The sequence below is a fragment of the Rhyacophila brunnea genome, unplaced genomic scaffold, assembly GCF_057557595.1.
Source record: "Rhyacophila brunnea isolate RB1 unplaced genomic scaffold, BYU_Rbru_1.0 scaffold_17, whole genome shotgun sequence".
In the NCBI taxonomy this organism is placed as follows: Eukaryota; Metazoa; Arthropoda; class Insecta; order Trichoptera; family Rhyacophilidae; genus Rhyacophila; species Rhyacophila brunnea.
Window position 1 is genome coordinate 14319367 of NW_028232827.1, and position 13907 is coordinate 14333273.

General features: G+C 33.3%; 1 protein-coding gene across 1 annotated transcript in view; it reads right to left on the reverse strand.

The window, feature by feature from the left end:
* RfC3 (replication factor C subunit RfC3) overlaps nt 1-12423 on the reverse strand; it is a 54571-nt gene extending 42148 nt beyond the window's left edge. Inside the window, exons 1-4 of the mRNA XM_085944917.1 lie at nt 12312-12423; nt 12149-12213; nt 11560-11687; nt 8860-9022 (exon numbers count right to left, since the gene is read on the reverse strand). Of these exons, the coding sequence (XP_085801043.1) occupies nt 8860-9022; nt 11560-11687; nt 12149-12213; nt 12312-12346 (391 nt within the window). The 5' untranslated portion in view covers nt 12347-12423. The remainder of the gene's footprint in view (nt 1-8859; nt 9023-11559; nt 11688-12148; nt 12214-12311) is intronic.
* Nucleotides 12424-13907: the final 1484 nt, after the last annotated feature.

Sequence of the window (13907 nt, forward strand, 5' to 3'; positions counted from 1 at the left end):
CAGAATTATTTACGTAATCTACATATGGAATGGCCCATTATGAAGACATGTCACCCTTTCAAGGTCCAACGGTCTGCATCGTTGCCGAGCTGATTTGTAAAAGTTTTCCGAGCGGAAAATATAGTTAGTAATATTCATTGTGTCTAATAATTCGGAAATTATTATACTTTTATTTTAAATTGACGACGCCGTTGGCGCCAGCTTTTCATTTAGTTTCTATAGCAATTTTATCAAGGTGCTTACTGTGTTTCCCATTTTTTACAATACTGAATATACACCAGTGGCAAATGGTCCATGGTCTGGATAAAACAAGTCATATTTTTCTACTTCTGAAGAAAAAATATCTGATAGACTCTCTCCAACATCACTAGCACTTCGACAGCATGCTTTGAGAGCTATTTGTCAGGGCGTCTACATTTGGAGTCAGCAATGGCGAAGGGTGGACGTAGGCTGTTAAGATCCGACATAAATAGTGGATATTAAACGTATTAGTTGTCATTGAACTAAGATTAAAGTGTGTAGGTAGTGTTCGTTATTTTTTTTTTAATTCAATTATACCCTGCCTAACTAAGACATAGCAGACAATACTCAAAAAATATTCATTTATCTATAAAATATCTACAATTATTCCATTAAACCATACATAACTTTAATTAAGAATATTTTTATCGATTATGGTTTGCTAAATAGGCAGGGCTTAATGATTTTTAAAATACTAACCAACACCATATGTGATATGTATTTTTAATTCAACGAAAACAAGAGTATGAATGAAATATTATGCACAATTTTATCGGATTGTCCAAAGCATACCTAAACTAGTATGGTTTGGCTTAGCCAGGGTTTAATTGATTTTTAAAATCTAGCCAACACCATCCATAAATTGTATACCTAATTCAATAAAAACAAATTGTTTAAGGGGGGACATGCTCAGCGTAGATCAAAATGGAGCTTTTGTTCTATTTTCAAAGCATGATCCTGGACATACCTTAAACGTTGTAGATAATCTATTTATATAATTTTGAAGCCTTATTATCCTTTATATTTATTTTAAACATTTGATGACTGCATAAAAAAATTTTATTACATAAAATAGTATTTTTTTAAACCTCTCGCTCTAATGTTTTAGAATATAGTCATATTTCGGTACATAACTGTGCAGTGGTGTTAAGATTTTTTTCATGTATTAATTTTTAAACGCATTTATTAAGCCATTAGTATAATTTATGACGAGATAATTTTAGTAAAATATTTACGATAAAAAATTATATTGATAATCTCTGTGATCCCAAATTTGACAAGAATTAGGCATTTTATTATTCAAAAAATCGGCAACATTAACACATTTGAAGATAATTCTAAAGATACCAATTATAAGCTATGTCTTTGACCATTCAAGTGTGATAAACATCCTACGAATAATGATTGCTTTATAATAATTATTGACCTAAGAATAAGGTAGTGTTTTTTTTTAAATACGCCATTTCTTTTGTCATCCCCCAGTGGTTAAGCTACAACATACGGCCGTAGCCATACATTGACAAACTAAAATTGAAGTAGGGAGTAAGATCATGTTAACGCGCGTGTTTGAACATGTACCTAACCGGATTTTTTTTAACGGTACATTTTCAAACACGCGCGTTAACATAATTTTACTCCCTACTTTAATTATAGTTTGTCAATTTATGGCTACGGCCGTATGTTGTAGCTTGACCACTGGGGAATGCCAAAAGAAATGGCGTATTTCAAAAAAACACTACCTTATTCTTATGTCAATAATTATTATAAAGCAATCATTATTCGTAGGATGTTTATCACACTTGAATGGTCAAAGACATAGCTTATAATGAGTCTCTTTAGAATTATCTTCAAATGTGTCAATCTTGCCCATTTTTTGAATAATAAAATGCCTAATTCTTGTCAAATTTGGATCACAGAGATTATCAGTATAATTTTTTATCGTAAATATTTTACTAAAATTATCTCGTCATAAATTATACTAATGGTTTTATAAATGCGTTTAAAAATTAATAAATGTAAAAAATCTTAGCACCACTGCACAGTTATGTACCGAAATATGACTATATTCTAAAACATTAGAGCGAGAGGTTTAAAAGAATACTATTTTATGTAATAAAAATACTTTATGCAGTCATCAAATGTTTAAAATATAAAGGATAATAAGGCTTTAAAATTATACAAATAGATTATCTACAACGTTTAAGATATGTCCAGGATCATGCTTTGAAAGTAGAAAAAAGCTCCATTTTGTCCCACGCTGAGCACGTCCGCCCTTTATGTGCACTTTATCGTGGATCTTAAAAGCCTACCTCCACCCTCCGACACTGTAAAAAAATATATTGTATTGAGTAGGATTTTGTGAGTCATTGAGTTGAATATTTTTTTTAATACAAGAAAAATGATCTAATAACTGTAATTGTTTTTCTCGTAGTAAGTTGACACGGTTTTCTTTCCGCGTGGTCAATTACCAGCGGTCAATTTCCCGTCAAGCGGTATGATGTACGACGCTAATTTGTGTTCCTTGTGTTTGTTGTTTGCCTAATTACACCGCAATTATTCAACACAAGTCAACGATACGACAGGGCCCCATCCCTCGCAAGAAACCCGTCATCGCATTAGTAGTCGATAAAGCTTTAATTGTGTCGCCCACGACAAAAGCTCATAAGTAAGGCACGGCCTCTCCGTGACTTGCAATTTTCAATATGGTCGATAGGATTAGTTCGATAAGCCTGTTTCCAGCACGGAAAAATCAAAGACTACTTATTGGGGTTACGCGATAACCATAAATTTACACCATATAAAATGGCACTAACACTAATAATTGTCCTTGTATATTTATTTTTAAATATTTTACACGAACAGTTAATATTCCGATTATTACATATTATTATTATATTAAATATTAAATACATAATATTATTATTATATTACATTAAATATTAAAAACAAATTTTATTTTATTGTGTTAACACTGTTAACTGTCAATACATGGTGGAACTGCACTGTATTATTGATTAATATTAATAAAACGCGAAAAAAACTTGTACTTATTCCACTTTTTTATTTAATAAATTTGGACCGGTTTCATCCGCCTATTTCAGTTGAAAATGTCCCTTTGAGGCGGACGAAGCCGGTCCAAATTAATTAAATAAAAAAGTGGAATAAGTACAATTTTTTTTTGCGTTTTATTAATATTAATCGATAATTAAAACACAAGTAAATATTACCAGGTGGAAGTACCACCTATCAACATTCTCATACGTCTTCTGCTTACAGTAACGAATAGTGGAGGTAGGCTATGGAGCTCCGACATAAATAGTGTACACTAAACTTTGTCATTGAAGTTAATGGCCCCATCAAACCACATCCACCTCGCACAACACCCGGTCTTAATCGGGCGATCACGGGACCCTACGTTTGGATGTGAAACATCATTTTTTTATGACTGGGAATAACCCGAGGCAGTTAGTTACCCAAGACTGAGGTCGCCACGCTCTCAAGTGAGCTTTGACTGAGTTTACTGATTGTACTCTAATGCAAAGTGTCGGGGGAGAGAAAAGACACAGAGAATTAACAAAAAGAATTTTTTTAAATATATATAACAAAAAACTAAGCTAATCATACGGACAGCAAAAATTATGTCAAGAGATCTTCACGTCCGCAGTAAGACGCCGCAAATCTTCTAAAAGCATGATAATTGGCATTTGTGGCGACCAGGTCGGACGGCCCGATAGGCCCAACAGCTTGAGCATCTCTTCCCTCTCGGAGCACAGTAATTGAAAAACTAACCAACACCATCTTCAAATTGTATTCTTAGTTCAATGAAAACAAATAAGCACGCCTGACAAACTTTAGTGTAGATTATTTATGTCGGATCTCCATAGCCTACCAGTACCTCCACCATTCGCCACTGTCACTTTGTCTCTCGCACTGTCATACGTGTACATGTATATTCTGTTTTACTGTCTTAATTTTGTCGTTTCAAACTCAATTGTTTTGTCTGTGAGCTGTTGCATCAGCCTGGCAGAGACTTTGCTGAGCATTCCATCGCTGAACTCGTTCATTTGTCATGACTATGTGTTTCCCAATGTTACAGTAGGTTACAACAACACTCCATCCCTATTATAAGTACCCTTGAATTCATTGGATAATGCACCAATTTCTCGATATGCTGTTACCGCACTGTGCACCAGGGAATACAGATAATTTTATTTCGCGATAAGTTGACAGTCTTAATAATAACAGAAAAAAAATATTCGGTATTTTCCCTAGCATTGAACACAATACAAAAGTTAATTGTGTAAGACGGTCACTGTGGAAAAAGGCTAATAAGGACATCTCATGTTTACATGGGTCATACATAGTTGGATTACCACAACTAACTCTTAGTTATATTTTATTTTTCAAAGTGTTTGGTCCAACTTATGGGTCAAAAAGAATGGTCAATTACCAATCATTGTAAAAATACGTTTTATTCACAACATAATTAAATACAAAATATTCATAATGTTGATCAATACATACCTAAGTAGATAAAATATGGCCATGGTTTTCGGTACCTATTATCCATTCGTATCCATGCATAATATAATGCAAGATGATTCTAACGATATTTTTAATTGGGGCTTAATCACAAAACATGAAAGAAGGTGGTTCAACCCCCCTATTCTACCTCCCCATCCCCCGTTGACCCCTGACCCGCCCTCATTACGTTCAGTTGACCCGACCGCGTTTGTTGGCGATTTCACAGTCATGTCCAAATTAAATACATCAAGCCTGCACGAAATATATGGAATATTGTGTAACATCCATTTTACCGGACCATATTTCGTCGAATTACGCTATAAATGTAGTAACGTAATTTTAGTAAAGCATATAAGACCTTTTGAATACACGTGCCGATAGTTCGAAGCGTAATTCAGTGGATCTTCGGTATTATAGTAAGGTATTGCAGGGAAATTCGATTTTTGAAAATCGAACGATTGTATGCGTGGACATATTGGTAACATGTTCATTATTTTCTTCTTCTATTGGCAGTCCCAAAAACAAAATGGCGGTTTGCGTTATGATTTGAAGTCTGTTACTTTGTTTAGGTAGGTACATATACCATGTACGTGTTTCTCGGTGTTTTTGGTTTTGGTTGCCTACATTCAATATACGAGTATTATAGCTAAATTTTATATTCAAATGTCTGCTTTGATACGGCAATATATGAGATGCGTGAAATGTCAAATTGATGTCGAATTTAATCATGCACAATATTACGTAGACATTAGAAAGGGTGGCTACTATTATTTATAAACATACCACATTATCGTGAGGTTCGATAGTTTTGACATAAAACTAGACAGTCGAAGCGACGCCGAATGACAACAGTCGAGAAATAGTAACCGTAACAATAATCACAATCGCCCTGCCTAATTGCTGCGCATGTTCAAGATAAAAATAGTTCCAGAATAATAAGTTCGAAATGTCTGACTATTTTCCCCGTTTTCCTACGTTATTAAATTAAATTTAATTAGTCTTAGTACATAGTAATTAGTGAAATATATATTGACACTTTCGCGCAATATTGTGACAGATTGCGCGAAAATAAAGACCATATCGATTGGTCGGGTTGTTACCAGGGCGACTGGAAAATGTACACAAATAATGTTATTATTATTATTTCCCATATGACCCCCCCCCCTCGTTTGCCGTGCAATAACAAGAGGGTGGCGTCCTCGAGAGTGACCGCCATGACCGTCTTGCCCAATGGGTGGGTACGTCTGTTTACAAATGCGCAAAATAAAACGATAACTTAAAAATAATTTCGACATTTTTCATTTTTAACTAGTTATAAAACTTCCATTTAATCCAGCATATAAATAAATGGATTAAACAGTCAAGGATTAAATGACTATAAGGGCTTGTTTACACGGGTTTAGTACTAATCATTAGTGCGAGTAGTGAGCACTGATGATTACTATTACCCTTCCAAACCACTAAAATCAAAAACACGTGAAAGCACGTGACTCGAACATAATATGTAAATTTTCAGAAAATAAAAAAAAAGTTCTATCTCGCGTGAGGTGACATTAGTGTGGTTCTAGTCCATTTTCACACACTTTCCCAACTGACACTATTCGAAGTTGGCTCAAAATGAACTACTGGATGGGCGCCTTGGTTTGATAACATTTTAAATATCAAATAAAACGATTGCCCGTGTCGCGAGCTTGCTGTGAACTCGCGTGCGCTCACGTGACGTGAAGGTAATGTGTTTCTAGCATTATTAGACATGGGTTTCTTTTTTGCTTCACTTTAATAAATTAGAGTTTTGGCTCCATTCCCATAGAAGAAGTTCACTTCAACATCTTTGGTATTACCAATAAATTATAGAAAAATAGCATATTCACATAATATATATGAGCAGATTTTACATCACAATATACATAATATACATAATATTATCGTGCATGAAACAGGAATCAAACATATAACTGCTTTGTGTGATAAAAGTATTTTAGTCTTAACATTGGATCACGTTACATGATTAGGTAGATTAGGATTAGGTATATTAACAGATTTTTGTAAGCTACAACATACGGCCGTAGCTATAAATTGACAAACGATAAATGAAGTAGGGAGTAAGATCATGTTAAAGCGCGTATTAGAACATGTACCTAACCGAAATAAAAATATTTTTAAAAAACGGTACATGTTCAAACGCGCGCGTTAACATGATATTACTCGTTACTTCATTTATCGTTTGTCAATTTATGACTACGGCCGTATCTTGTAGCTTAGCCACTGGGAAATGCCAATAGAAATAGCGTATTTCAAAAAAATACTACCTTATCCTTAGGTCAATAATTATTATAGAGCAAACATTATTCGTAGGATGTTTATCACATTTGAATGGTCAAAGACATAGCTTATAATCAGTATCTTTAGAATTATCTTCAAATGTGTTAATCGTGCCCATTTTTTGAATAATAAAATGCAAATAATGATAAAATCACAAAGATTATAAAATATATTTTTTTATCGTAAATATGTCACTATATAATGTTAACATTAATTTTTCTAATGGTTTTGTAAATGCGTTTAAAAATTAATAAACCTAAAAAATCTTAACACCACTGCACATGGACGTACTGAAATATGACTATTTCTAAAACATTAGATCGAGAGGTTTAAAAGAATACTATTTTATGTAATAAAAATACTTTATATAGTCATCAAATGTTTAAAATAAATATAAAGGATAATAAGGCTTCAAAATTATATAAATAGATTATCTACAACGTTTAAGGAATGTCCAAGGTTATGCTCTGAAAATACCATGAAAGCTCTATTTTGACCTACGCTGAGCATGTGGGCCGTTAACGTGACGTCTTTGTTAAAACGCTAACCACATAAATAAATATTATAAAATAGAATTGTAATAACGGATCATTAGAATATTGACAATAGTTATGTAAAATTTTCAATTGCATATGTATTAGGTAGATTTCCTCTACTTTGTCAATGGTGCATTTGCATTCGTTCAATCATCACTACTTCAATTAGGTGGATTCTAGAACAGTGATATGAACACCAATAATATAAATGTATACGGCCTCCACCCCCATTGTTTCGAATGTTCTATATTTAAAATTTGTCTTTATCAGGTTCGTCTACTTCAGAATCGAACACCTCCTCGCATATCATGCAGTCCTAATATTTTATAACGAACGGAACAAATCAATGACATAACCAGTTGAAGAAAATGTTCTTCGATGAACATGGAGCCAAATATATGTAAATGAATTGGCTCGTCTCAATCATTAAATGTCAAAAAATGCAGTGAAAATTAAGGTAATGCCATTTATTTCGTCCGTGTGGACAGAGTTGGCAACAGAAAACGTCTTCAACTGCCCATTAAAATAATTTATGGTATAATAAATTATGACAATTTATTTGGTTTACAACTTTTTCTTTACGCCAACAAGCCTTTATATTGGCAAAGTGCAGTGCTAAAAACCAGGGGTGACCAACTTGTTTGTAGTTGCAATCAACTATTTACGTACGAAATTAGCCACGATCCACCAATCAAATTCGTAAAATTTAATGTGGTATATTTACAACACTATACTTCCCCTTAAAAAAATGGACATATTTTTATAAATTTACCAAGTTATTTACGATGAATCTTCTTCTACGTTAATGGGGATTTTATATATTAATTAGTGAACATTACTAAAGCTGATGATTAAATGAGCTGCAAGTCATCTCTAATTGCAGATTAATATACAGGAAACATCACACGTTTTGAGTTTTTAGATATTTTCCCAGGTCACTCATTTTAACAAAATTCACACTTTTTCTGTGATATTTATTTGCTAATCATTATTTACATGAAATATTATAGCATTGATAATACCCCATTGCCACAACAAGAAAATGCACATCTAAACACGTATTATCGTACAAGTTGCAAGATTGCATACATGGATCAAAAAAGTTCAGAAGCTTTCACGCAATAATTGGTAGTTGCATTGTGGTGCGCATGCGGAGTATAGTAATACGAACTACACCGCACAGAATATTTTGACGTTTACCGATCATCTACGAACTTGTCCGAACCTGTCTGAATCTGTAGAATAGCACTATATGATGACAACATGTCGTCTCGCTTACGCTTGAAGAATGAGATTCGAGTCAGTCAGCACTTTACATGTAATAAAATTTAAATGTATGGCAATAGTTTAAAATACACACTATTGGTGCAAGTAAATCCATGCACGTGTACAGGCGCTATAACACGCCATGCATATATTATATAATAAAAATGAATCATATTTAAAAGAAACTCACTTCTTCGTAGGGCATTCTGAGCATCATTTGTCATGGCATCTGCTTCATCGAGGATGATCAGCTTGTAGCCAGCTTTAAAGATGGTCCTTGTAGAGGCAAAACTAAGAATCTGGCCCCGCACAATGCCTATACCTCGGTCATCAGATGCGTTTAGCTCCAATACCTTTATAAAAACAAAAATAGATATCAATGGGTTAGTGCAGAAATATTACACAAAATACCTATCTGCATCTCACCTTAATTCTGTAAAAATATGGTACCTATGTCCAAATAGGTATTTGAAAAAATATTTTGACATTCAAATAAATAATATGAGATAATGTGAGGTTGCTGCTAAAAGTTGGTAAGTCAATAATTTAGGTATTTAGAGTTAACAACGGATTATATGTCTACATAGAAACCACCCACGATGGCCGCGCGGCTTAAGCATCGGCCTATAACGTCATGGGTCACAAGTTGAAATCCTGGGTCTGGCAAGTACGCATATCGTTTTTCAGTTTATGTATGAGTCAGAGTATGGACCTAATAGGTTAACTAAGTGGGTAACATCCATTTCTTTGTATAAGAAAACAAAAAATCCGTTGATACAAACTTCCACTCTGTGTAGGCCCCAGTGGCGAAGGGTGGAGGTAGGCTGTTAAGATCCGCCATAAAAAGAGCACATTAAACTTTGTCAGACATACATATTTGTTTTCATTGAAATAAGACTACAATTTACAGATAGTGTTGGTTAGTTTTTAAAATTCAATTAAACCCTGAGAAACCAAGCCATAATAGATAATAGTCAAAAAATACACGTGTATCTATAAAATATCTAAAATTATGCAATTAAATCATACATAACTTTGAATATTTTATAAATAGAATAATATTTTTTATTTATTATAGTTTGGTTTAGGCAGGGCTTAATGAATTAAAAAAAATAACCAACAATATGTGTAATATGTATTTTTAATCCAACGAAAACAAATAACTATGAATGAAAAAGTGTGCACAATTTTGTCGTATTGCCCAAATTAGACCAAAACTATTATGGTTTCGTTTAGGCAGGGTTTAATTGATTTTTAAAAACTTACTAACACCATCTGTAAATTGTAGTCTTAGTTCAATAAAAACAAATATATATGACTAAAAAAGTTTAGTGTGCACTATTTATAGCGAATCTTAACAGCCTACCTCCACCCTTCGCCACTGGTAGGCCCATATGATCCTATTAGGATCAGACATGGTCAAAAGAAAAAAGGAAGACTGTGAGAGTATGAACATAGTTTACTAGGGAGTTTTTATTGTTCAGATGTTGTATTCAAGTAATGCTGCCAAAAGTTGGTAAGTTGATATTTTAGGGTGGACGCATTTGGCGGAGCATTGAGCGGTGTACGTAACTCACGACGGGGCCTCAGTGTTAACAATGGATTATGTATCTTTATATAAATATGTATGCATGAAAAAAAAATGATGGCCATCCGATATGTAGAACACGTAACATAAAGCACAAAGAAATAATCAGCATTATGCCTGATTTTAGAGGGCATGTCAAACTTTCAGATTGCAGTTACTCCACAACATGATTTCGAGATTTACCAACTTTTCGCAGTAACACCACGATATATTCATTATCTGTAGTTTTTTTTGTAGTTTAAGAATGTATTGAACCTAAATAAAGATGAAAACAGAACGAACCTAGTGGGATTTTACCCACACTACTTTTGTTTGCCAGGACAATATAATCTATTAAGCTACAGAGCCGTAGGCCCCTGGCAAGTGAAAGCGATGTGTTCAAATACAAATCAGACCAAGATTTTTCTAGGATTTTTTTGACTTGTGTCGGAGATAAAGTATGAATTTTCAATAAAAAATATGCTACGTTCTTAAAGCTTATGTATATTCAGTATATTTTTTAAATGTAATATAATTTGGGAGATGAATATAAAACAGAGAAGAAAAGAGACTTAATGTCCAAAGCATTGGTGATCTGATAAGAATGCCCGGGATAAGGAAAGCAATGTAATTTGGTAACCAACGTTCGATAGAAGACGACACCAACAGAAGAAGAATGATGTTTTTGAGGAGTTCATAATTGCATTTCTTAAATCATGAATAAAAACGTTTCAAAACGAAGCCATTGATCACATGCACACAATTTTGTGAATGTAAGGATTTTTTTATATCTTTATGTCATTGCTTTAGGTTGACTATACTGGATAACTATGTTACCCATTAGAGGTGGAAAAACTGGTCGATTTTGAAGACTAAGTATACTTACTACCAGTATAAAAAAAATACTAAGTATCTTCCAAACTGGTTCAAAAATACTTACTAGTATTTGGGATATTATCTCGCTCGCGTGCATTTAATGACAATAGTATTTAAAGGCGAGTCGCAATGATCTCATTGCATGCGTCCGAACAAGTTTATTGGGCCACATATACTGAGTATGGGTAGTTGCATGCTGAGACTTGAGTACACAAACTGGTGACAGTATTACCTATATAGACTAGTACCTACCCATCGTTATGTTTGTTGTTGAATGTTTGGATTTCATCTTAATTTTGACACAGCATGGTTGTCTAAAAAATTTTGATTTCTAAATTTCATAGTGATGATTTTGGGCCATCTTTCAAGTTTTTTTGACAATATAGTACACTGTACAGTTACCGAACTCAAAAATGTAGTTAACCAATGCGCAAAAATTAAATTTACCATAGAATTAAACTGTTGTGGAGTGTACATTTGCTTTGCGCACGCCAGAATTGTTGAAGTTTTCCCCGTTCCAGGTGGTCCATAGAATAGTAGATGAGGCAGCTGTTCTTCTTGCATAAACTTATTAACTGGAAAAAATATTCACATATTACGTTTTACAATAGTCAGTGTTTACACGAATTTTCGTACCTACCTAAGCATATGCATTTGACATTGTTTGTGTATGAGAATGCATAGATATTGGGTAATTGTGCCGCAGAGGTGGACACGAGATTTTATAATGTTTTTTTACGAAAACAGTTTATTCCATGTAGAAAATTATAATAAATACCTTTTTCTGTCAGCGCATAGGCTTTTCGATCCAATAATCGTTAATTGAAAATTTGAAATTTTCATACATTTTGATACACCATTATCACAAACTAAGATTATATGAGGTAATATTAGGTTGGGGTAGGTTAGATTAGGTTAGGTTATGTTAGGTTAGGTTTGGTTTTGTCTAAAAAGAAAGTTGTAAAATCTCATGTCCACCTCTGCGGCACATTTACCAGATATTGTATTGTAATTAAAAAATTCAGTTAATACTTACTGGTTTTAATTATATCTTCGTGGGAAACCAAGTCATCTAGCTTGGCCGGACGATATTTCTCAACCCTGTAAAGAACAATATAACCTGTACAAATACTATTTTCACATATTTATGACAAAATATCGACATAAGTTCTGTTCATATTTAACGAAAACAATCTTACCATGGCAGATTAGTTTTTACGTCTCCTAGTGTCATGATTAATTAATTGTTAGAATAAATATAACAAAACAGAAGTTTCGTTTTCACCGCAATTTTTTGATTTTTGACAGCTCAATAAGAAAAGTTGCCGCCAATAACAAACGTCACTTGACGACAGCTAAATATATTTTTTCCCAGCCAGTCATACTAAAATGATTATACATTATACTTAATCATACTGTTGGTTTATAATATTTTCTTTGATCAGCCTGATAAATAAATTATTTGTACTTACCTATATTAGTTGTCAATTTAGTATGGATGTATATTTTTTTTTATTTAAATCAGAATATGTTGAAAAAACATTTTTATAGGTATTGAGATGGAACTTAGTTCTTTGTTTGAGATGAAGCAAATGGATTGAAGCAAAAAAAAGAGCCATTGGTTCACTGATTAAGTTACCTAACTACAAGTTATTGAAATGCATAGGTACATAACCCACCTAGTTAATATTCCATGCACAAACCAATCCAGCACAGTTTCTATGGTAGGTGATTTTATTGTCCCAATAAAATAATTGTCTCTTCATTATACTTCAACTTCTAAGTCATATTATCATCTTTAGGAGCTACAAAAGTTTTTCTCAGGACTCGCCACTCAAGACTTTGAAGAGGTTATTCAGGATGTTTTTGTTTAATAAATAGGTACCTACCCAATAATGGTGTTGGCACCTCAACATTCACGGATATAAAAAAAATAAAAATATTGTAGGTACCGTTTACTAATCGTCTAATATCTAAAAATGGTAGCTCAGAGTGAAATGTTATTAAAAAGTCACGAAATGAAGAAGTTGAGGAATGTATTTTCATGTGACTCATTCCCAGCAAATCTATAGCATCAAGATGTAAAAATACTGCAGCTGGGTACGACACCATCCAGTTTAGCAGGTAGATACAGAATCCGTTATATTTTATTGGGTACCTACCTATGTTATTGAGAAATTGTGTGTTTAAAAATATAAGAAGTTTTCCAGTCATTATCGTCAGAAAAAGGCAAGAAAATCGATTCACTCTGGAAGTGAAAACAATACATGGTCACACCCATCAACAGGTAAAATATTTAAACCAAATTGATGAAATAATGTTTACCGAAAAAAAAAATCACCAAATGACACATCATCTAATCGGTGGCGGGCCACAGAAAATTATTCATATTTTAAACAAAATTACACTTACGAATTTTGTGAAAATCTGCATTTCATTTTTAAATTCTTTCACTGCTGACTAGTTAATTACCACAACTCGGTCAGTGATAAAGACGGCGTGTAGTAATTAGCATGGTACTTAAATGTGGTAATTAACTGGTCAGCAGTGAAAGTATATGTTTCTAATGGCCACGTGCCAGGCGTGTTAGCACGGAATGTGTTAAATGCTTTAATTTTTCTTCAACTCATCAATATACTTAACAATTAATAAAATGTCATGTAAATCAATGCTAATAAAGTCAGGCAATCAGAAAAATGGTAAAGGGGATACATTTCGAAAAATTATCCCTAATAATTTATTATTAATTTTTAAGACAGTGAGAGGGCGGGCTAACCAAATCTATCAGGTTTCAC